The 24,765-nt window shown below is 42.0% G+C and overlaps 1 protein-coding gene across 1 annotated transcript; it reads left to right on the forward strand.

Annotated features, from left to right (window-relative positions):
* The first annotated feature begins 463 nt into the window (after positions 1-463).
* On the forward strand, positions 464-24,701 carry LOC110529230 (potassium channel subfamily K member 10). The gene is made up of 7 exons (XM_036985288.2): positions 464-1,469; positions 3,813-4,198; positions 16,720-16,837; positions 18,224-18,384; positions 19,636-19,828; positions 21,313-21,455; positions 22,439-24,701. The coding sequence occupies exons 1-7, from the start codon at positions 1,415-1,417 to the stop codon at positions 23,117-23,119; spliced, it is 1,737 nt and encodes a 578-aa protein (XP_036841183.1). The 5' UTR covers positions 464-1,414; the 3' UTR covers positions 23,120-24,701.
* Positions 24,702-24,765: the final 64 nt, after the last annotated feature.

Consider the following 24,765-nt stretch of genomic DNA (forward strand, 5'->3'; position numbering starts at 1 on the left):
ACGCATGTCAATATATATTTCATGTATATTTAATGTAGTTACAACATAAAATACGCTTTCAAGTCATGAATTTATTAACATTGTGGGTATAATCAATGACAAATATAATATATGCAATAGGCCAATAATTCAACAAAAGGCTCTAACATTTGTTATGCTTGTGACTACACTACACACCAACAAGACAAAACGTGGTTTTAGGCACATGGAAAAACAATCCAGTATTTTCGGATCACAACATCATCCTTTTCAATTGACTTCCAATTATTTGCAACACGGTAATATGAATCCTCATGGCAATGCATTGTCTGTCGCACCAAAACATACGTTTTACGCCCACAATGTTAACGTAACAGTACAACTTAAACAATGAGAAGTGGAAGAGGTGGACAAGGATATCCAAATGTGATTGATTTATTCTGCATGTTTGGATGATGTAATGACGTGTCCCGAAGCACAGGTTATTATGATAAAGCTTTGCCGCAGGGACCACTGCCAGTTACATGGGGGCTCCCGCATTCAGCCTCCCTTATAAAGAAGCTTTATTCCGTGAGCCTCATCCAAGTGTCAAGTTTTTTTGTAGGACGGCACACATGACAAGGTGTATTAGACAATGCCTTGCCCGTCAAAAATGCTAGCAATCCCGACTTCTTCATGCTGAACTTTGGCTGGCCTATGCCTCATCGATTTGGAGTGTTGTCATAAGAATACGCCAGCTCGCACTACCATGAAAAAGAGCGTTAGAGACGCACGCGCAGCGCGACCGTTGGATACAATAGGCTTGCACAGCCCTGCTGAAGTCTTTGCTTCAGCGGTCAAGAGAGCAATTATTGAACATGTAATCGTCAAGTTCGTCAACGCTCATCGATTTGGAGTGTTGTCATAAGAATACGCCAGCTCGCACTACCATGAAAAAGAGCGTTAGAGACGCACGCGCAGCGCGACCGTTGGATACAATAGGCTTGCACAGCCCTGCTGAAGTCTTTGCTGCAGCGGTCAAGAGAGCAATTATTGAACATGTAATCGTCAAGTTCGTCAACGCTGTTGGAGCTCCGACTCCTCCTGCGTTTTGTCGTTGTTTACAATAAAAAAAAAAGGACAGGCGTGGACTGTGGTGCAACGAGCAATAGTGGGTGTGCGCTTTGCTCTTGTTCCTACTAGAGTCTGTTGCGGGGAGAGGGGAGCTCATAATTACCTTTTTACCCGGGTGTGCACCTCGCTCTCACTGACAAGAGCAAAAGAAGACACGGATGATGTGTTTTTACTCCCTACCGTTCTCTATTCTCTCTCGGTTAAAAACAAAGGATTCAATAGAAAGAGCGTTGAAAGATTTTACATAAAGACAAGGCTTTTTTCTTTCCAGTCAGTTGTTTTCGGCAAGGGTTTGGTCCATTGTGGCAAACCGAAAATCAAGATGAAATTTCCCACGGAGAACCCAAGAAAACCAGGGAATCCCAACCCTACGCCAGGTTTGTATTTCAACGTTTGGAACGTTTTGTCGGTAATCAATGAAAGCAGATCGATTTAGTTAAATGCTTCCAATATTGAGTCCATATAGGTTATTTCGTTTAATTGTACACACTTAAAGTAACATTTGTATCATTAGACTATAGGTGAAGTTGGAAATGTATTGATACACATACATTGGTGTTATTGACATAGACTAAGTCAATTTATAACTGCAGTGATTGAGTGCACCACAAACATGATCATGCATTGCATGACCAATGTCCAACGAGGAATGGCGCATACCACAGCTGTTTTCCTTTTGATGAATAAAGCCTACCTTTAATAACACCTAGAGCCACATGTTGGCTATGGCTCTGATCCCACCCCTAAAGAATATAATACATTTATTGTTGATGTAGATACTACATTTGGTGGGCACTGATGTGCCTAGGGGAAACTGTCTGCCTGCAACGCGCCAAAGCAGCACACATTGTTCAGATAGATAAAGTAGGAGACATGGCGAGGGATAACGCTACCTGCTATTAATGAGCTTCATCTATTCAATTTGATTTAAAAAGCGCAGGGCTGTTTTGGTGATTGACATTCCAATAAGATTAGGTCCAGGGACAGGCACGACTCCTTGTAGCTAGTCTACCTCATGCTGGTAGTACATTTCCTATTGCCATTTTATGTATAAATGTATGTTAACATAATTTAGCCACCAATCAAGGTCTGATTCCTTGTTTATGTTGTTTTTGAGGGGAATTGACCATTGCCGGACTAACATATCGGTTGAGGTGAAGGCGTAATGGCTAATGTGAACTGTCAGTCGGTAATATAATGTCATAAAGGAGCACTTGGTGTGTTACAGCTGGTGCAGTATTGTGATGCATTGAGAGATGGGGTAAAAACACATTACCTCATCGGATTTAGGTAGAGCTGGAGCTCTGCATGGGTAGTTCCCGCCAATCCTGCATGTATGGCACGTCAATGCGGCTGTCCTATTCTCGCTCACGATCAAATGTTTACCCAGCCGCATCTCCGGCCACCAGTGCAGCAGGTGCCTATCTGTTTTCATCGGTATGACCTTTTGGGAGAAATGTCAGCTGTGTTTTATGGTCTACATGCAGCCAGCAATGTGTTGAGCGTTGCTCTTCAAAATGATTTACGCCTGCCGGACCAGTGTAGTGAATGTTTTTCCTCACAGTGTGGTTGAATGGTTACATAAATCACCACCACTAATTAATTATATTTGTTTTCATAATCAAAACCTAGTATACAGTGGGTAAGCACATGAGATGTGGCAGAACTTTGAGGACTCTTAACAGTACATCATGTAATGTTGAAAGTAAGCATCTTGAAGGTGTAAGCATGAAATTGAAGCAACACGGCTGGAAAACATGTTTGAATGCTTTGGCTGTAAATGGTGGATGTTTATAACTACAAAGGCATCACAAGGGGACAAACAGAACACTTTTATTCAAATATCATTCAGACAGTAGAGCATTAGGAAATCGTTCATCAACCAATGATTCTTTCATATATAAAGGCTCACTTTGTAATCCATAAAAAAATAGCATTCTCAGCCTGTGCTTGGGGCTGCCAGCCATATATGGTCGGAGTATGTGAATCCACTGGCTGATGTAGTGTGCTGATGGAACACTCCATGCCACTGCTCTGAGATGCCTGCTCTTAAAGGGATACTTTGGGATTTTGGCATTCTTCTAGCATTAGCACAATGACTGGAAGTCCATGGGTATCTGCTAGTGTGCTAGCAGATAGCTAGCAGATACCCATAGACTTCCAGTCATTGTGCTAATGCTAGTTAGCAATTGTGCTAGCGATAGCAACTTCCTTCAAACTGCACGCAGACATAAAAATGGAATCCACGAGGTCATCTGACTCTGGGGAAGCAAATAAAGGGCCACATTGCCAAAATTGTGAGGTATCCCTTTAACAATAATGGGTTTTCAGAAAGCCCACAGAACACATTAGGGATTCACCCTCTCTCTCTCTCTCTCTCTCTCTCTCTCTCTCTCTCTCTCTCTCTCTCTCCCTTTCTCTCTCTCTCTGCTCAAAACCTCAAGCATCAAGACAAACTCCATTTATATTTCATTGTCATAGTCCTGTGGCTGATAGACGGAAATACATTCTTAAGCCCAAACTGCCCAGAAAAATCAAGCCCAGCTCCATGTAGAAGTTGTACCCAGACAATATAGTAAACTTATTTACATACTGTAGGGTTGTAGGGTTCTTTTAATTCCACCCATTTGCTTACATCTGGATTGTGTAGTATATGACTACATATTCACTTTTCCTGTATTGCAGCACCTAACAATAACATTACATGTTTTTCTCTGCAGTGGCGGTCCAGACCAACCTGTTCCCCCCCAAGAAGGTCCAGCCAGGCATGATGAGTGCCAGCCTGGTCCAGGCCAGTGTGGCCACCATGCAGAACCCCATGGGCTGCACCGTGCCACGGCTCTCTCCATCACGACCTGCCAGCATGGTGGCCAGCATGGAGGCGGTGGGCGAGGATGGCTCGCCCCTTTTCACGGTCATGAAGTGGAAGACCGTGGTGGCGGTGTTTGTGGTGGTGGTTGCCTATCTGGTGGGGGGAGGCCTGATGTTCCGGGCCCTGGAGCAGCCTTTCGAGAGCAACCAGAAGGTGACCATCACCGCAGAGAAGGCGGCGTTCCTGCAGAAGCACCCCTGTGTCTCACCGGCGGAGCTGGAGGTGCTTATCAAGGTAAGGAAAGACAACAGCAGCCACTAGGTCAGTCTGAAGTCAATACTGGAGCTCTCCGGTCTCTTTCAGCTCTGTCTGAGGTCCCTAGTGGGGACTCAGGTCAACTGAAACTTGAACTCTGTATCGAACTCTGTATCGATCCAATGTTATTTAAGCCCCCCCCCCCCCCCCCACCACACACACACACACACACACACACACACATACACTATACAGTGAACACTGCCAGCCATCCTGAAATTGGATACAAACCACAATAAACAGGCTTGTGTATCAACATAACTATAGAGTCTAGCTGTGTGTCAGACTGAGTTGAAAGTTACCACTGACCACCACGTTGTGGGTGACTGTGTACAGCACTGTGATTGATAAACAGGGTACGAGTGTGTTATTTTGACCAGTATGCCCAGCAGTCTGAGTGCCAGCATGTGACGTCGTTCAGGCCTTGGCTGCCACTACCAAATGCTCCTAACTGTGATGCCTAAAGACACTCATTATTGCTAGCGCCTCACAGGGAATATGGTTGGCATAACAATGGCTCAGAGACACGACTGAGGAGAAGTGGAGAATAGATATCAGAATGGCCAAATGCCAACCATGCTTGATTGATCTTGAAGATTTGTGTTATCTCCACAAGCGAATGCCTAAGCTTTCGCTCAGGAGGCTAACACAGACTTAGTTTCAAACCTGTCTGTCACATATGCATGGCAATACTTCATCTGTACCATGGGATAGCTATGATAAATGCCCATACAATGAAGAATACATTATGTAACTGTCAGCACCAATATACATTTGTTTTTCTTTCATCAGGCCGATAGCTTATAGGAAAGTTGGCAGGGAACCCTGTCACTGTAATTGTATGCCTTTTACATTAAGTAATTCTATAGATTTCCTTATTTAGAGTCACCTTGATCAATTTGACTTGCAAGTCTTGAGCTCAGTCCAAGTTTGTCTCAATATAGACTAAAAGGGAGCAGGACTTGAAGAAATGGCAGGCATACCGCCTGCCATTTCTTCAAGTCCTGCTCCCTTTTAGTCTATATTGAGACAAACTTGGACTGAGCTCAAGACAGCTTCCAGAAAACAACAGTTGCTACATTCTAAGGATTCACCTCCTGAAAAAGAAAAAATGGAAATAGGTTAATCTGGATAGGAGGTACATCATAAACTGAGCATTTGACTTGTACTGTAGCACTCTCACTTCTGCAAGGGCCGACAGGGTTCTCAGGGCCGAATGCTTCCAGCTCCTCATAAAACAACCAGAGTGACACTCAAGTGCTTGGATGAGCCAGATATTGACGCCTCATCCATGAAAACCCTGGATGATAATGGACCAGGCCAAGTTTCTCCTGGCCGGCTCAACAACAATACACATTGAAACACACGGGTGCCAGTGTGAATTTTAATCATGAGTGAATTGGAAACACTTCGCTCACAATAACTCAAGGATCTTGGGCTTGGGCAATGATTGGATGTGAGAAGGTTTGTAATTGTTTTTGAACTGTTTTAACTGCGAAACAAGAGTTGGTCATTTATCTTAGTTACGGTAGAACTCTGAAGTAGTAGGGAAATGGGGGCAACCAAGGGGGCAATCAAGAGGGCAATCAAGTTTGAGATCACTTCCTCTCTGGAAAAAAAAACGGTTTTGGGGAATAGAGGGATGCCAATGCAGTTGCTAATGCTCACTGCCTTTGTAGGGTCCTGCTGGGGCCCCGTAATGCTTGGAATGCAGAATGGATATTTTCCTGCAGAGAACCCGAGACAAAATAAGTAACTCAGCACTAATTCGCTTACATACAGTGCATTCGGAAAATATTCAGACCGCTTGACTTTTTTCACATTATATTACCTTACAGACTTATTCTAAAATTGATTCAATAGTTCCCCACCTCCCCATAACATACACACAATACCCCATTATGACAAAACCGAAAATGGTTTTTAGATTTTTTTGCAAATGTATTAAAAATAGAACATTTAAGTTACATTTACATAAGTATTCAAACCCTTTACTCAATACTTTGTCGAATAACCTTTTACAGCGTCCACAGCCTCAAGTCTTCTTGGATTGACGAAACAAGCTTGGCACAGCTGTATTTGGGGAGTTTCTTCAATTCTTCTCTGCATCAAATCAAAAATCAAATCAAATGTATTTATATGGCCCTTCGTACATCAGCTGATATCTCAAAGTGCTGGACAGAAATCCAGCCTAAAACCCCAAACAGCAAGCAATGCAGATGTAGAAGCAGGGTGGCTAGGAAAAACTCCATAGAAAGGACAAAACCTAGGAAGAAACTTAGAGAGGAACCAGGCTATGTGGGGTGGCCAGTCCTCCTCTGGCTGTGCCGGGTGGAGATTATAACAGAACATGGCCAAGATGTTGAAATGTTCATAAATGACCAGCATGGTCAAATAATAATAATCACAGGCAGAACAGTTGAAACTGGAGCAGCAGCACAGCCAGGTGGACTGGGGACAGCAAGGAGTCATCATGTCAGGTGAGGTCCTGAGGCATGGCCCTAGGGCTCAGGTCCTCCGAGAGAGAGAAAGAAAGAGAGAAAGAGAGAATTAGAGAGAGCATACTTAAATTCACACAGGACACCGGAGAGGACAGGAGAAGTACTCCAGATATAACAAACTGACCCTAGCCGAGTATAGCCCACAAAGATCTCCACCACGGCACAACCCAAGGGGGGGCGCCAACCAAGACAGGAAGATCACATCAGTGACTCAACCCACTCAAGTGACGCACCCCTCCTAGGGACGGTATGAAAGAGCCCTAGTAAGCCAGTGACTCAGCCCCTGTAATAGGGTTAGAGGCAGAGAATCCCAGTGGAAAGAGGGGAACCGGCCAGGCAGAGACAGCAAGGGCGGTTCGTTGCTCCAGAGCCTTTCCGTTCACCTTCACACTCCTTCACACACTCAATCATATAACCCACTGAAGAGATGAGTCTTCAGTAAAGACTTAAAGGTTGAGACCGAGTTTGCGTCTCTCACATGGGTAGGCAGACCATTCCATAAAAATGGAGCTCTTTAGGAGAAAGCCCTGCCTCCAGCTTTTTGCTTAGAAATTCTAGGGGCAATTAGGAGGCCTGCGTCTTGTGACCGTAGCGTACATGTAGGTATGTACGGCAGGACCAAATCAGAGAGATAGGTAGGAGCAAACCCATGTAATGCTTTGTAGATTAAGAGTAAAACCTTGAAATCAGCCCTTGCCTTGACAGGAAGCCAGTGTAGGAAGGCTAGCACTGGAGTAATATGATAATTTCTTTGGGGTTCTAGTCAGGATTCTAGCAGACATATTTAGCACTAACTGAAGTTTATTTAGTGCTTTATCCGGGTAGCCGGAAAGTAGAGCATTGCAGTAGTCTAACCTAGAAGTGACAAAAGCATGGATTAATTTTTCTGCATCATTTTTGGACAGAATGTTTCTGATTTTTGCAATGTTACGTAGATGGAAAAAAGCTGTCCTTGAAACAGTCTTGATATGTTCTTCAAAAGAGAGATCAGGGTCCAGAGTAACCCCAAGGTCCTTCAATGTTTTATTTGAGACGACTGTACAACCATTAAGATTAATTGTCAGATTCAACAGAAGATCTCTTTGTTTCTTGGGACCTAGAACAAGCATCACTGTTTTGTCCGAGTTTAAAAGTAGATAGTTTGCAGCCATCCACTTCCTTATATCTGAAACACATGCTTCTAGCGAGGGCAATTTTGGGGCTTCACCATGTTTCGTTGTAATGTACAGCTGTGTGTCATCCGCATAGCAGTGAAAGTTAACATTATGTTTCCGAATGACATCCCCAAGAGGTAAAATATATAGTGAAAACAATAGTGGTCCTAAAACGGAACCTTGAGGAACACTGAAATTTACAGTTGATTTGTCAGAGGACAAACCATTCACAGAGACAAACGGATATCTTTCCGACAGATAAGATCTAAACCAGGCCAGAACTTGTCCGTTTAGACCAATTTGGGTTTCCAATCTCTCCAAAAGAATGTGGTGATCAATGGTATCAAAAGCAGCACTAAGGTCTAGGAGCACGAGGACAGATGCAGAGCCTCGGTCTGATGCCATTAAAAGGTCATTTACCACCTTCACAAGTGCAGTCTCAGTGCTATGATAGCCCTATTTTAGCCCTATTTTGAGAGGTGAGATATCATGATCTTTTTCAATAAAGACAGGAATGGAGGAGGTCTTTATCCTAGTGAGATTGCTATGGCGAACACCGCCATGTTTAGTTTTGCCCAACCTAGGTCGAGGCACAGACACGGTCTCAATGGGGATAGCTGAGTTGACTACACTGACTGTGCTAGTGGCAGACTCCACTATCCTGGCAGGCTGGCTAACAGCCTGCTACCTGGCCTGCACCCTATTTCATTGTGGAGCTAGAGGAGTTAGAGCCCTGTCTCTGCAGATCCTCTCAAGCTCTGTCAGGTTGGATAGGGAACATCACTGCATAGCTATTTTCAGGTCTCTCCAGAGATGTTCGATTGGGTTCAAGTACAGGCTCAAGAACATTCAGAGACTTGTCCCAAAGCCACTTCTGCATTCTCTTGGCGATGTGCTTAGGGTCGTTGTCCTGTTGGAAGGTGAACCTTCGCCCCAGTCTGAGGACCTGAGCGCTCTGGAGCAGGTTTTCCTAATGGATCTCTCTGTACTTTGCTCCGATCATCTTTCCCTCGATCTAGACAAGTCTCCAAAATCCCCACAGCATGATGCTGCCACCACAATGCTTCATCATAGGGATGGTGCCAGGTTTTGTCCAGATGTGATGCTGGGCATTCAGGCCAAAGAGTTCAATCTTGGTTTCATCAGACCAGAGAATCTTGTTTCTCATGGTCTGAGAGTCCTTTAGGTGCCTCTTGGCAAACTCCAAGCGGGTTGTCATGTGCCTTTTACTGAGGAATGGCTTCCATCTGGATAATCTACCATAATGGCCTGATTGTTGGAGTGCTGCAGAGATGGTTGTCCTTCAGGAAGATTCTCCAATCTCCACAGAGAAACTCTGGAGCTCTGTCAGAGTGACCATTGGGTTCTTAGTCATCTCCCTGACCAAGGCCCTTCTACCCCGATTTGGACGCGGCGGCCAGCTCTAGGAAGAAACTCTGGGTTTCCAAACTTCTTCCATTTAAGAATGATGGAGGCCACTGTGTTCTTGGGGATGTTCAATGCTGCAGACATTTTTTGCTACCCTTCCCCAGATCTGTGCCTCGACACAATCCTGTCTTGGAGCTTTACGGACAATTCCTTTCAACCTCATGGCTTGGTTTTTGCTCTGGCATGCATTGTCAACTGTGGGACCTTATATAGACAGGTGTGTGCCTTTCCAAATCATGTCCAATCAATTGCATTTACCACAGGTGGACTCCAATCAAGTTGTAGAAACATCTCAAGGATGATAAATGGTAACAGGATGCACCTGAGCTCAATTTCGAGTCTCATAGCAAAAGGTCTGAATTCTTATGTAAATAATGTATTTCTGTTTTTTATTTTATTTTTTTACAAACATTTCTAAAAACCTGTTTGTGCTTTGTCATTATGAGTTATTGTGTGTAGATTGGTGAGGATATGTTTTTATTTAATCAATTTTAGAATAAGGCTGTAACGTAACAAATGTGGAAAATACCTTCCGAATATTATCTAAGAATAACAAAGCACCACGAGGCCTCGTATTTAACGTGAAAGGTGAATATTCTGTGGCAGAGCAGAGAAAAGGTCAGATGATAATCATTATGAGGTATTGTGTATATACTGATGAGGACATGTTTTTATTTAATCAATTTTAGAATGTGGAAAAAGTGAAGGGGTCTGAATACCTTCCGAATGTAATTTTTTTAATTTTAATTACACCTTTATTTAACCAGGTAAGCTAGTTGAGAACAAGTTCTCATTTGCAACTGTGACCTGGCCAAGATGTAATGCTTTAGTGCATAGGGAGCATCTGCATTCAGAGCATCTGCAATCCCAAATGCATTTCCACCTAAAAATACTACACTGACATTAGCTGAAATAGGAGTGTCAGACATAGATGTACTTTGTTTCATGAGTGGATCTTTGTGACTTGTATTCTGCAGCATGCAAGTTATTTTGTAATCTAACAGTTAACATGGGATTTCTCATTGAACCAATCATTTTCTGAGTGCTTTACGTTTGATAAGGATCTCCAGGCGTGTTTGTCGTTGGTTAAAGCAACAGTATCCCTTCTGATATATGCACAGGAAGGCTAAATTTAGCCGTAAGTCTTAAAAGCATCTGCTGGGGAGTCAATTATTCATTAAGGGACTATAGTTCTGAAGGACCCACGATGGATGGAGGTGTGGCTTGGGGAATGTCGACTGCTCTTCCGGGTCTCTAGTCTGGTGTGATTAATGCTGCTTGGGATTAAACCGAGCACTCATTACAGTACCTTGTCCATCAGACCTTCAAAGTCCAGTAATGTTCCACATCGTGTTATAAGCATAGCTTGATGTACTAAAGCACCCACAACAATCTAGCGACAAGGTCTTTCCATCACACTGATTCTGGAGGATCAATAGACCTTTTTTTGAATATTTTCTGATGCCATTGAGTTACTTGGTCTTTTTCTCTGACTCATTGTTTGGGTACTGGATATTTCCAGATTATATTGTTCTCAGCGACTGAGTCAGCATTGTCAAACATAAGGTAGGTTGCAGCCTGTAGTGTAGACTGTAGCAGGCTGGGGGACTCTCAGAGGGAGGGATTGGTGTGTTATGGTGTGTCACTCCATCCCACTGAGGTCCTACCATGGTGCTTTTACTAATTACCCAACACCAGGGCCATGATTCAGAGGTGTGGAGTGTGTCTGTGCGAGTGTGCATTGACTCACCCACTCACTTCCTCTTCCCCCGCTACCCCCTCTCTTTCTTCAGCATGTCTCGCTTGAGGATATGTTTATTCTTGGGTTTTCATGCGACTTCTGACACATTCCCTCTGCTGACACAGTGATGAAAGTTGCAAAAGGCCTTTAACATGGGGGGGGGGGGCAAACCCAGCGGGCAAAATATGTCCCTACGACCTTTAGTTGTCTGATAAGATGTGACCCAATTATAACTGCTCTTTGTTAAAACGGGGTAAAGATTTATTTTCATGACAATATCAATACTTTATGAGAAAGACAGATAATCAGATTACAACCAGATAAAGATGTTTTTTCCCCCTGGTTGTTAAAAATATATTAACAAATGTCCTTATCTAACCAATATACAACCTGACCATAACCGTTATGGCATAACTTCATAAAATACATAATGATTATGTAATTGCATCTTGTTTAGTCCATACTCCCTTTTGACTATTACCACTTTAAATATTAATTTGGGACCTGCATTCATTTGCATACTTAATAATGAAACCTCAACTTTCCTATGTCCTCGGATTAGGGCTTGATTAAATCTGTGGAAGATCTGCATTGTAGCGCGGTTGAAATTTAAGGTGATTTCTGATTGAGCCAACATATGCAGCGTTTAATGTGAATGCAGTCTCTGCGAAAGTGCAGAGATCCTGTCCAATGTCAGCTAACATATGCCGTATGCACATATTCTAATCATACAGTATATCTAAGAATAACAAAGCACTATGAGGCCTCCTATTTAACGTGAAAGGTGATTATTCTGCGGCAGAGCAGAGAAAAGGGCAGATGATAAGCAGTTCTGGGACATGTGCCAGGCTGCTGCTTTAGTGTCTTAGCCCTGAGGTACAGCCTATTGGACAGGTAGGGCAGGGCAGGGCTTCAGCCAGACTACTGGGTCGGAGATGTATACCTATCTCCTCAGCATTCTCTGTCAGTTCTGTGCCGGCGACAGTGATAGCCTCCTCCTGTGAAACCTCTAGAATCGTTTTTCCTCCAGCTGTTTATGGGGTTAGGGAGTGACTTTGAGTATCCATCCACTAAAGAATCAAGTCATGTCTAGTCTCTTGCTGCGTTGCACAAGTGTCAATAACATAATGTGACAGTATAACTGTTTGCCAAGTCAGCTTGGCAGGCTTGCATACTTTACTGCATGTGGTGTCAATAGTTCCTGACAGTAAGCATGTATTGGTTAACTGAGAAAGCCTTCCACAAAAGCTACTTTTTAAATTAATATTTCAGAGTGGAAATACGGTGTTGGCTGCATCTGAGGAGATTACATTAATCATTGTTTTTTTTTTGGGGGGGGGGGGACTCGTTTAGGTTGTCCTGAAGCAAACCACATTCAGATAGAAATGCTAAACACCTTTTATTTTTCTTGAATGCTGCTGCGCTGCCCCAGTGCCAAATCTTCACCAGTCCTCTGATCCAGGGATTCCCCAACTTGGTCCTGGGGGCCCCCCTGGGTACACGTTTTAATTTTTGGCCTAGCACTCTACAGCTGATTCAAATAACCAGCTCATAATCAAGCTTTGATTATTTGAATCAGCTGTGTGGTGCTAGGGAAAAAAACTAAACGGGCAACCGTGGGTGAAAAGAGTGAAAACAGTTTTTTAAACATTTTTGCAAATGCATTACAAATAAAAACAGAAATGCCATATTTAGGTATGTTTAAAACCATACCTATATGGGAATATACAGTGCATTCGGAAAGTATTCAGATGCCTATTCTAAAATGGACTAAATAAATATTTATCATCCTCAGTCTACGCACAATACCCCATAATGACAAAGCGAAAACAGGTTTTTATATACATTTTTGTACATTTATTACAAATAAAAAACAGAACTAGCTTATTTACATACGTATTCAAACCCTTTGCTATGAGACTTGAAATTGAGCTCAGGTGCATCCTGTTCCTTGAGATGTTTCTACAACTTGATTGGAGTCCACCTGTGGTAAATGCAATTGATTGGACATGATTTGGAAAGGCACACACCTGTCTATATAAGGTCCCACATTTGACAGTGCATGTCAGAGCAAAAACCAAGCCTTGAGGTAGAAAGGAATTGTCCATAGAGCTCCGAGACAAGATTGTGTCGAGGCACAGATCTTGGGAAGGGTACCAAAAAATGTCAGCAGCATTGAAGGTCCCAGAACACAGTGACCTCCATCATTCTTAAATGGAAGAATTTTGGAACCACCAAGACTCTTCCTAGAAACAATCGGGGGATTGTTTTTTCTTTGCTATATGGGGTATTGTGTGTAGATTTATGTGCAAAAAAAACTATTTAATCAATTTTAGAATAAGGTAACAAAATGTGGGAAAAGTCAAGGGATATGAAGACTTTCCATGTACACTGTAAATGTAAATAATGAGCTGGGGAATAGGATGGAGCTCTTCAACCAAGGTGCATGAATTGAGAAGCAAAGATGCAAGACAGTGGAAGTTGATCAAATACTTGTTTGTTGTTAAAGTCCCTGTGAAGTAAAACATTTTAATTTTCTGTGTTCTATATATCTTTCCACAATATGAGTTTGGAATAATACTGTGAAATTGTGAAAATGATAATGCCCTTTAAGTGTAAGAGCTGTTTGAAAAGACCGCCTGAAATTTCAACCTGTTTTGGTGGGATGGAATTTTGGCCTGCCTGGTGAGATCCCCATTTGCTGAATGTCCTCTTCACTTCATGTAGGATGGGGCTCAACATTTGTTATTTACATGTTATTTAAAGATAGGCTCCTTAATAGAAACAAATAACACAGCGACACCCTACCTCTGTTTTGCTAAAAAGCTGAGGGATGGGCCTGGAGAAATGTAACCACTCTCAGATTAACAGACAGAGCTATGGATGCAAGGACTGACCATCCATGATATCAAAACTATAGTTTTAACATGTTTGGAGGCTATACAGTGTGTGTTTACATTTACATTATTTACAAACATTGGAGTAAAACAACATTTTAATTTGGGTTCTGATGGGGTATGACAGATGAACTGAGATCATTAGGAATTTATACGTTATATTCTTCAATAGTCAATGGGTATATATCATTAATTTCTAAGTCAAAAAATGGATGAGGCAACTAAAGATTCTAGTTTTAAACATTGTTTTACCAAATAAGTTGACTGAGAACACATTCTAACTTATGGCAACAACCCATTGTAGGGGAGAGGAGAGAGACTGAATGAATAGTAAAGTCTTATCACAGAAAAAAAGAAGCTATTTTGTACTTCAAAGTTTAGCGTGTCCAAAGATCTGAGTCAGAGTTCTTGCGTTATATAAGGATCATTCAAACAAAGTGTGGGACAGATGTAAAGTAGACAGGGTTGGGTAGGTTACTTTCTAAATGTAATCCATTACATTTACTAGTTACCTGTCCAAAATCAGTAACTTTTGGATTGCCCGAACTCAGTAATATAATCGGATTACATTCTGTTACCTTTTGATTACTTTCCCCTTAAGAGGCATTAGAAGAAGACAAAAATGTATGTTACCAATTGAACAACATCTGTTGCAGGATAAATCAGTGTTAAAGTTTACATAGCTGGCCATATATAGATGTTAAATATTACTTTATGGGTTGGTTATGTAGGTTACTTTTAACCCATCGCTTTCTACAACATATAATAAATAATACAATTAAATTGTATCTTCACATTAAAAACTAAAGTCTATCAGAATTCCAGTCATTCCAATAAATGTTATGCCACTTGATCTTCAGGAATAGGACTTGGAAATATGGAAGTATAGATTAGCCAAATTGTTTTACCTGAGCGTAACCCCCAGAACTAAGGACTTAGTAGCCAGCCTTACTCTGTTGTTTATGATTTTGTTGTCATGGAGGGCTTATTGGGCTCATTGATTCGAGTTGAAAAATAAATATTGCGCTCATGGAATGGCATGCTTTGAGCGCCACTGACAACTGTCTATTTACATGAAAAAGCCATATCTCAGACTGGTCATCAAAAATAAACAATTAAGATGGACAAAAGAACACAGACACTGGACAGAGGAACTCTGCGATCCTGGACTCGGCTCTTCACTGTTGACGTTGAGACTGGTGTTTTGCGGGTACTATTTAATGAAGCTCCCAGTTGAGGACTTGTGAGGCATCTGTTTCTCAAACTAGACATTCTAATGTACTTGTCCTCTTGCTCAGTTGTGCACCGGGGCCTCCCACTCCTCTTTCTATTCTGGTTTGAGCCAGTTTGCGCTGTTCTGTGAAGGGAGTAGTACACAGTGTTGGTCGAGATCTTCAGTTTCTTGGCACGTTCTCACATGGACTAGCCTTCATTTCTCAGAACAAGAATAGACTGACAAGTTTGACAGACTGACAGCCATCCACAACAACCACAATCCGTAAAGCACAAATAGCTAAATGAGAGAGCAGCAGTGTGATTCACATCAATACACTATGTAGATATCAATAGTAAGTGATATCCGTATAGCCGTAGACTACAACACTGCTGTCATCCTTACCTCCAAGTGTCTATTCAAGTTGCATAATCTTTGGATGCCGACACCAGTCCCATCATTGGAAGACATACCTTGGACTGTAGCCTACAAAAGCCTATTCCTGTGCTTTGCCCGGGATCGATCAAACACATTTGGTGTGTCATCATATGGGTCTCTGACTTGTGGTCAGACTCGCTCAGGTGGAACAAACTTAAACTTGCACTTTTTTTCAATGCTGATTTGAATGCGTCAAGTACTCATCTAGTTTTTTAAAAGTATCTGTAATCTGATTACAATATTTTAGCTGGTAACCTAACGGATTACAGTTAGTTTTTTTTGTAATCCCTTACATTTAACGGATTACCTGTCACACGTTACTCTCCAATGCTGAAACTAGATCAATGCAGTAACGGCTCATCTTAGCTATCAGATATCAGACTGTCAGTTTGGAAGGTGGAGTTGATTGCATGTGAAACCAGCCAGATTTCAAACCCGGGTCTCCTGTGCATCCCAATCCTGTGTTTCCCCGCAAAGCTAAAGCCAGGGAATTTGCTCTGAGAGTTAGAGCAAGTCTTCAGGTCTCGGGCAAGGTTAGTTAACACTCAAGCATGGTTTGCCAAACCACCTCCGTTGTACTCGACCACTGGACTGTCATGGCCTCTCCTCCTCTGCCCTTGTTAATTTGTCCTTCAACTGCATCCCACACCTATCCCACCATCCCTCACACCCTGAGCTTCATCCTGTTGCTCGCCACTCCGAAGCTCCATCTGGCGTGCCGGCTTCCTGCCGGGTAGACTGGCCGACTGGCGCAGAGTGTGAGGGCTGCTCAGGGCATGGTGGGCATCACCATCACCCGCCCCCCCCCCCCCCCCCCCCCCCCCCCCGTACCTCTCTCTCATTGTGGCACTGTCATGATGATTCACCATGCAGAAGCGTCATCAGCGGTAAGCTATACAGCAGTCATATGTTACGCAACCGGCTGCTTTAGGAAATCACATTGGAAAGTTTGATGGATCCCCTGAGAATTCATTGATTCAAAATGCAACTATGGGATCACTAATAGACTCTCAAGAGACTCTATACCACCAAAAAATGCTGCAATTTTGAACGTAGTGCCATCATCTTTACCCATTTGATGTAGTCTATTTTTTATGGTCTGATGAATGTCTTTGTATGTGTGCCCAGCACTCTGTAGATGCAGTGAATGCTGGGGTCAGCCCGATAGGAGACACATCCTATAACTCCAGCCACTGGGACCTGGGCAGTGCCTTTTTCTTCGCTGGAACCGTCATCACAACCATAGGTAATGGTTTTAGTGTTGGATTAGTACTACACACACCTGTTGCAGTACTACATTGGTCAGTATTATCGAAACTTCATTGAGGCCTATGTGATCTGTCACATCTGTGGTTACTCTCACTGTTGCTTGTTATTCGTTACCATCCATTCAACCCTTTATTTACAATGGTCCTTTCAGGAATAGGCAATAGATCGTTCTCGCTGAAACAATGATAATAGTCCTGGCAATTCACCTTATTTACACTGCGGCCATTGTTCATTGACCAAAGTTTTTTGCAGGGTAGAAAGTGAAGTGCTCCGTTGAAACCAATTGAAAAACGATTTCTTAAGTGTGACCTGTAGACTAAAACCACTGCACACAGTAAAACAATATTATTTGATTTGGGATACTCAGAAAAAACATTGCTAGAGTATTGTCATTGTCATCTGCCCTGATTTGAAAAGACGGGACAGTTTATTAGCTACCCACGTTAGCTGGTAGAACGTTCAGCTGTGAATCAGGTCTATTCCTGCAAACTGCATTTGAAGGTTTCTTAGATGAGATAGATATGGGATTGGCATGTGAGTGTGAGTCATCTGTCAGATGAAATGAAGTGAGCTGCTCCACTCCTAGGAATAAGGGGGTGCTGAGAACGTTTTGTTGATGCTCTACAGACGGCTATATCGGTCTGCTAATACAGGACTAGTAAAGGCCCATTGCACTACTTTTTTCAGGGGGTGCTGCAGCAACCTCATCCCCTCTACTTTCCACAGCTATGGTAGTTATTGTACCAGGCAGTGTAGGTGTAGTTCAAGCCAAGTGCAAGGGCTGATGAAACATTCTGCCATTTCACCTAAGGTAATGCTGTTTACATTGACTAGAGACAATCAAGACTTTAGGAGCCAGTTTCCCAGACCCAAACTAAAAAGCATGCTAAATGGACAATGTCTATTAAAAGTGCTTTTTAGTCCATAAATGTGTCTTATTAATCTGTGTCCGGGAAACTGGCCTTATAGTTTCTGTGTTAACTGTGTTGAAATCACATGATCAATCATAGCATTGTCTTCAACAGAACCTTCTAAACCATTAGCACTCTTGACTACTGAATGTCTTCAATTTGATGGATGGTGGAAGGAGGCATTTTACTTCCAATTCATTGGCATATTTGTGATTATATTAGAACCCGACTAGCACCTCTGTGATTCCAAATGGAAAGGGACAGAAGCTTAGCTAGCAGACAGTATGTTAGCCTTTTGTAGATAGCAGCATGTGTATGCGTCTATGGTGGAAAGGAGATGGAATTGCTATTGCATAAACCCACTGTGGTTGTGTCTGCCATTGATAAGAAAGAGATTCAAGTCTCATCACATCCAGAAAACATGCCCTTCTCTTTCTCTGTTTGTTTCACAGGATATGGTAACATTGCTCCCAGCACTGAGGGCGGGAAGATTTTCTGTATCCTATATGCAATATTTGGCATCCCTCTGTTTGGGTTCCTGCTAGCCGGTGTGGGGGACCAGCTAGGGACCATATTCGTGAAAAGCATCGCCAAGGTGGAGAAAATGTTCCGGGTAAGTTCACAGCATACAACAACACAAATAGAAACAATAATGATGTTTTAATGTATTATGAAAACAGTTATTAATGACTGTTTCTATCATCACAATGACTTTAAATGTGAGATATTGATAGGCTAGAGAGTAGAGAGACCTGGGCTTTTACCCAGTTGACAGTAGTGGTGTAGCCAGAAATGAGTTGGTGGGTGGGCCTGCAACCGCTAACTTCCTTACACATGTTGCCATGGAGCAAAGAGAAACATGTGCAGTTTTATAGCTGATCTTATGCTATTCAACACAGCTCATTAAAGTAAAAAATATATAGATGTGTTGACTGTGATAAAGGCACTTGATCATGAGCTGTTATGTTGCGCTAAAAGAACAAATGAAGTGGACAGTGGAATGGTGTGTGTAGCCATAAAAGCACAGTGACACGCCTCAATGGAGTCATATTGGTGGCTTTTTGGGGTGTGTCTTTCAGTTTTTTCTTCTTAGCAACACATCCTGTGAGAGCGAATGGCATTCCAATGCGTCTGTTCTGTTATATTTCATCAAATCTGACTAATCCAATTCACTGCTTGCTATGAATTATATCTGATGGTGTTTGCATGTTTAGGTAAAAATACATAATGTCGCGTTTGGAACACTGACACTATGTAAAGGGCATAAAATCTAAATAATAATAACAACTTTTTTTTTTCTCAATCTGAGTGGGTGGGCCTATGCCCCCAGGTTGAAAGTGAAAGTGTTCAGTACTGAGTAAGGTGTTATCATCTACTAATGATGTGTGGGCTCTACATTATGGGTTGTTAATGAGCAGGGGGTGATGGCTGTTGTGCTTTATTCTGGTTGGCCCAACAGTTGGCCTGTGGTGTGTTACAGTGTGTTTACATTTCTCAGAACAGGAACACCTAGTGTGAGAGCTGTACTGAGTGAGCTGTGCCTCTGTGACAGCCCACAGTCACAATCACCATTACGCCTCGTTTGAGCTAATCATGCATCTTATGCATCTTTAGCTTATCACCAGGCAGTGTCAGAGTGTGGAAATACTGTAGATGCCACCTTGTCAGAGTCATGAATCTCATCATGCAAACGCAGTAGTGACTCCACCACAGAACGACAACACATGGTGCACTCTGGTAGAATGGCCTTGGCCTTATGGCCTGTGTGTGTGCCTGTTCTTCTGTGTGTGTGTGTGTGTGTGTGTGTGTGTGCGCTGTGTTTGTTTGTGTGTGTGCATATGTGTGTCTTCTTCTCCTCTCCCAGCATAAACAGAACCAGATCAGCCAGACCAAGATCCGAGTGGCCTCCACGTTGCTCTTCATCCTGGCGGGTTGTATCCTCTTTGTCACCATTCCAGCAGTCATCTTCAAACACATAGAAGGCTGGACTGGACTGGAGGCCATCTACTTTGTTGTCATCACTCTGACAACTATCGGAATAGGAGACTATGTGGCAGGTGAGAGCTAGATTAATTATTAGTTCATGTTTCTGTTGTGAGTAATGCCATAATGAGATGATTATCTGAAAGAGATTCTTACTTGAATAACAGCCATTTTGAGTCAGTTTTCTACACTAAGACATCATAAAGGCTCATACAGTACATGCTAATAACAACTAATAACAACTCGCTATTGTTATTTTACTGCTGCTGTTAATTTATTTGTTACTTTTATTTTCACATCTATTTTTTACCTAACACTTATTTTTCTTAACTGCATTGTTGGATAAGGGCTTGAAAGTAAGTATTTCACTGTAAGGTTTGTATTTGTCGCTGTGACAAATCAAATTTGATTTGATTTAATACATCCTTTTAATTAAACAGTTACCAAAACTGTTGCGGCCATTCATTTTGCTTCAAACTTCAAACTTATGGTTGGAGGCAATGACGTCCTGCACCCAAAAAATCTGAGGGGGCACAACTTACGTGAATAATTATTCTTAATTCTACGTAAAATATATCTTTTTTTTCTGCATATCTAAGCATACCTCTTGAACTGTCTGCATTCTCCTGGTGGTTCATTTGATAAATAAACTAAATATGCTTCTCTGGATCTCTGCTAAAATCTGTGTAAAAGAATGTGTCTTATTCAGTACATTTAGTTATTGCTTGCTTTTCTAAAGTCTATCAACCTTGCCAGCAGGCATGCCAGCTAAGCTACAGTAGTTGGTTAACTTGATTGATAGCTTGAAATGGCTTCTTGGTAGCCTGGAAACCTATCTAGGCTAGCTAAAGCCAACTTTATTAAATTGCTAGGTGGCTAACAGTATTACAGAGAGAAATCGGCAAAATATTTAAATAGATATACGTGTATATACATTTTTTAAACGGGACAAATCTGAGGGGGCAATTGCCCCTGTGCCCCCTTTGGGCATGACATTTCTGGTTGGAGGACCTACTTTCCAGACATTTTCCTAACACAACTTTGCAACTTGTGCTGTGCCATTATTACAAGGGCTCAAGATTCCTCCTTAATGGAGGGTGCGGATATTTGAGAAATGCAGTTGTTTCTTGTCTTAGACGTCAACGTTTAAAAAAAAAAAAGGTAGTTGTATCAGGAGGCTCTCATTGCTTGATCTCACTGACCAAGCTGCTGCAACACCGCACAGATGATTTATTTCCCAATCACTATTTGACATACAAGCACTTGTCTGAGAAAATTAGCTTTGTTCGTTTCTGTTCTCTGGATTTTAGCCCATCAGCTTAAGAAATTCAGGTAGAAAATGGGCCAATAGAATCAGTGTTTATCAGGGTCATGTTTATTAGTCACCTAAATGAAGAAAATGGACTGATACAGGGAGGGATTACCTGCACTTATCCAATAAGAAACCCACATTTTTGTTTAACACTTAAAAATGTTTTTTTTTTATGGTTAACTCTTCTAAACACGACCCATGTCTCTCATCATGCTGACTGTTTCATTGTTTGTTTACATCCTATAGGAGGGGACCGGAGGGTCGTGTATCGTAATTGGTATAGACCTCTGGTGTGGTTCTGGATTCTGGTGGGGTTGGCCTATTTTGCTGCTGTGCTGAGCATGATTGGTGACTGGCTGAGGGTCCTGTCCAAGAAGACAAAAGAGGAGGTAAGATAATTTACTTGTATATGACATTATATGACCATACTACTATGGTATAGAGCTGTAATGGTATAGTTGAACACTACATGGGCTTAGTATTTTGTCAAATGTCCCATTAGAAGAACATTCATTCTTCAGGATTGGTGGGTCCCCTGCGGGACGGTTGAGCTAACATAGGCTTATGCTATTAGCAGGAGGTTGTAAGTAACAAGAACATTTCCCAGAACATAGACATATCTGATATTGGCAGAAAGCTTAAATTATTGTTAATCTAACTGCAGTGCCCAATATACAGCTATTACAGTGAAATAATACCATGCTATTGTTTGAGAAGAGTGCACAGTTTTGAACATGAATAGTTATTAATAAACAAATTAGGCACATTTGTGCCGTCTTGACGCAAAACTTTGAACAGAAATACAATGGTTCATTGGCTCAGTCTAAAACTGTGCATATACACTGATGCTCTCTAGTGGCCAAAATCTAAATTGCACCTGGGCTGGAATAATACATTATGGCCTTTCTCTTGCATTTCAAAGATGATTGTTCAAAAAAATAAAAAATAAAAATATATTTTTTTTCTTTATATTATCTTTTACCAGATCTAATGTGTTATTGTCTCCTATATTTCTTTCAAATTTCCACAAACTTCAAAGTGTTTTCTTTCAAATGGTACCAAGAAAATGCAAATCCTTTCTTCAGGGCCTGAGCTACAGGCAGCTAGAGTTGGATATGTCATTTTAGGCGAAAATTGAAAAAAAGGGTCCAATCCTTAAGAGTTTTAAAGGGTTAAAATAGACATTCAAATGGTTAAAACATGGAAATAATTGTTGTTTGCTTTCTTACCTTGAAAGGAGAGACTGCAATCTATGCTTTCGTTTTGTTTACCTAGCTACTGCCACCAATTCTGTAATTTGGATTAACTATCCAATTGTGTTATAGTATTTTATCGTGTGGAATTACCTTGGATTTATTTTCCCGTCCTCTAGGTTGGAGAGATCAAGGCCCACGCAGCCGAGTGGAAGGCCAACGTGCGCGCCGAGTTCCGGGAGACGCGGCGGCGCCTGAGTGTGGAGGTCAGCGACAAGCTCCAGCGGACCGCCACCATCCGTAGCATGGAGCGCCGCCAGCTGGGCCTGGACCAGTGGGCCGTCTCCACGGACATGCTCTCCCCGGAACGCCGTGCCGCCTTCAACAGTCTGGACACCAACCCCTACAAGACCTCATCTCAGGAGAGCATCGACATGAAACTCAACAACCTGCGTCTAAGGGGGGCAGAGTGTGATCCGCGCCGGTCCGAAAGTGTGGCCTCCTCAGACGACAACATCTTTAATCGCCTGGGTTCCGTCACCAAGCTGGCCAAGAGAAACAAGAACCGCGAGCTGAAGAAGAATATCCCAGATGAGCTACAATGCAGGCCCTTTAGTACTCCGCCTATGGAGATGGGGAAGAGAAAGGAGGAAGAGGAGGAGGAGGAGGAGGAGGAAGATGAGGGGTTAGACAAAAAGTTCAACACCAGCATGTCCGATCTGCCGCTGTTCGTCGAAGTGTGCAAACCCCAGAATGGTTTCACAGTACCATTCATACCACTTCAGACCAAAGAAAAAAAGACTGAGGGGGAAACACTTCAACTTGAAGAAAAGGAGCTGCGTATCCAGATGGATCCTTAAAAATGTTGGTTGTTCCTCTGAGGTAAACGATGTTTTAAACGTCACCACCATATGTGCCTTACATTTCTGTCACGCCTTTGTGTGCTTGATATTGGGGGAACGGTTGTGTCCCTGTGTGCTATGTAATGTTATTCAATATTCACTGTGCCCTAATAACCTGAAGGAAAGACATTAACCTCATACGTTTCTACAATCACCTGGTAAAATATTTTTTAGATTTGAGGTTCTTGTGGTACAGAACAACCAAAAAGATGGTTTATTTGGAGTGAAAGACAAGATGGCTGCTATTCAGAAGAGTCGATAATAAAGCAAGTAAGATGCTTTGATGAGTCTGACTTTTATGTACGTAGTGGACTTCGACGAGACGGTGCTGCTCCTAAATACACATCCGAGGTAATTTTAGGACAAGAGAACTGAGCTGCTGAGAATAGAGCAACAATTGAATAAGAGCAACAACTGGAGACTCACCTGGATTTGGTTATTGTGAAATGTACGACTTTGTTCTCATTCCGTCACGACACATAAACTCTGAAAATTGATGAAAAAAGTTATAAAAAATAACCACAATTTTGTCTGTGCATGGTCCTTGAGCTAAACTGTCTAGAAGGTGTGTGATTACGCTATTAAGTTCTTGAACTTTCATTAACACAATCTCAGGGCTTGTGGTCCTAATGTTGTCGTTGAAATGTTTCTAAAGTATACTGCATTCACACTTTGTAGCATTAGAGGCGCTTTGGTTGCACTTAGAATTGCTTTTCTGAAGATGACAGCTTATGACAATGGAACGGAAGGTAAGCCATAATGCAGGAAGGAAAAATGGCCCCTAATGGCTTAGACAGGATACTGTCAAATCTGGGAGACGGAGTTTTTTTTGGCGCAAACTTGTATGATACATCGATACAATGATTTGCTTGAATACAGTGTGTTACTGTTAGCTGACATCTTTGTTATACTTGATTTAAGTGTACCATGTAACGTCTGTGAAGTGCATTTATATGTTCATGTTACAGAGGAGAGGTGATGACACTGAGAACGTGCATGAGTCAAACGTGCACTCTGCTTCTTGACTGTGGTCTACTAATTGTATTACAACAATGTCATTACAAACCCTTTAAGGTGCATGGGTTAAATAACAATACCTCTACGCATCTCTCAATCTCTCTCTCACACACACACACACACACACACCAAAAATGTTATGTATGTACACAGTCTTCCCATTATTTGTGTTTGCATTTATATGGGCGCAGCATTAGCCTAGTGTGAATGCAGCTATGAACTTTCAATCTATGTTTGTTATAAAGAAACGCTACAAAGAAATGCAACATTTAAAGCTTAAATAAGATTTAGAACTAAAAAGCATGATATTTTCCAAATATATTATCATGCTATTTGGTATTAGTTGTATACCACCACATGCTTCACAAGACGATGCTTAGCATAGCGTTTTGTAACTGCCCATGTTGAGGTAGAATGGGCAACACCTGCTCAGTATTTGGACGTTGTTCACAGTATTACTTGTGCCACCATTACATTCAATGTAGTGAGTGCCTTTTGGAAATAAATATCACTGCTACTGGAAGTTTCTTGTTTCCCCTCTGAGTGCAGAGTTATTGTGTTGCCAACATCTCTCTTTCTCAGTCTCT

The sequence above is a fragment of the Oncorhynchus mykiss genome, chromosome 8 (assembly GCF_057628025.1).
Source record: "Oncorhynchus mykiss isolate SJ-2025 chromosome 8, ASM5762802v1, whole genome shotgun sequence".
Lineage (NCBI taxonomy): Eukaryota > Metazoa > Chordata > Actinopteri > Salmoniformes > Salmonidae > Oncorhynchus > Oncorhynchus mykiss.

What these genes read in the sequence shown, in the direction of transcription:
- LOC110529230 (XM_036985288.2), top strand. Translation starts at nt 1,415, where the DNA reads ATGAAATTTCCCACGGAGAACCCAAGAAAACCAGGGAATCCCAACCCT. An exon ending in AGCTGGAGGTGCTTATCAAG is followed by an intron (nt 4,199 to 16,719) that starts GTAAGGAAAGAC and finishes ATGTGTGCCCAG; the next exon opens with CACTCTGTAGATGCAGTGAA. An exon ending in AACCGTCATCACAACCATAG is followed by an intron (nt 16,838 to 18,223) that starts GTAATGGTTTTA and finishes TTTGTTTCACAG; the next exon opens with GATATGGTAACATTGCTCCC.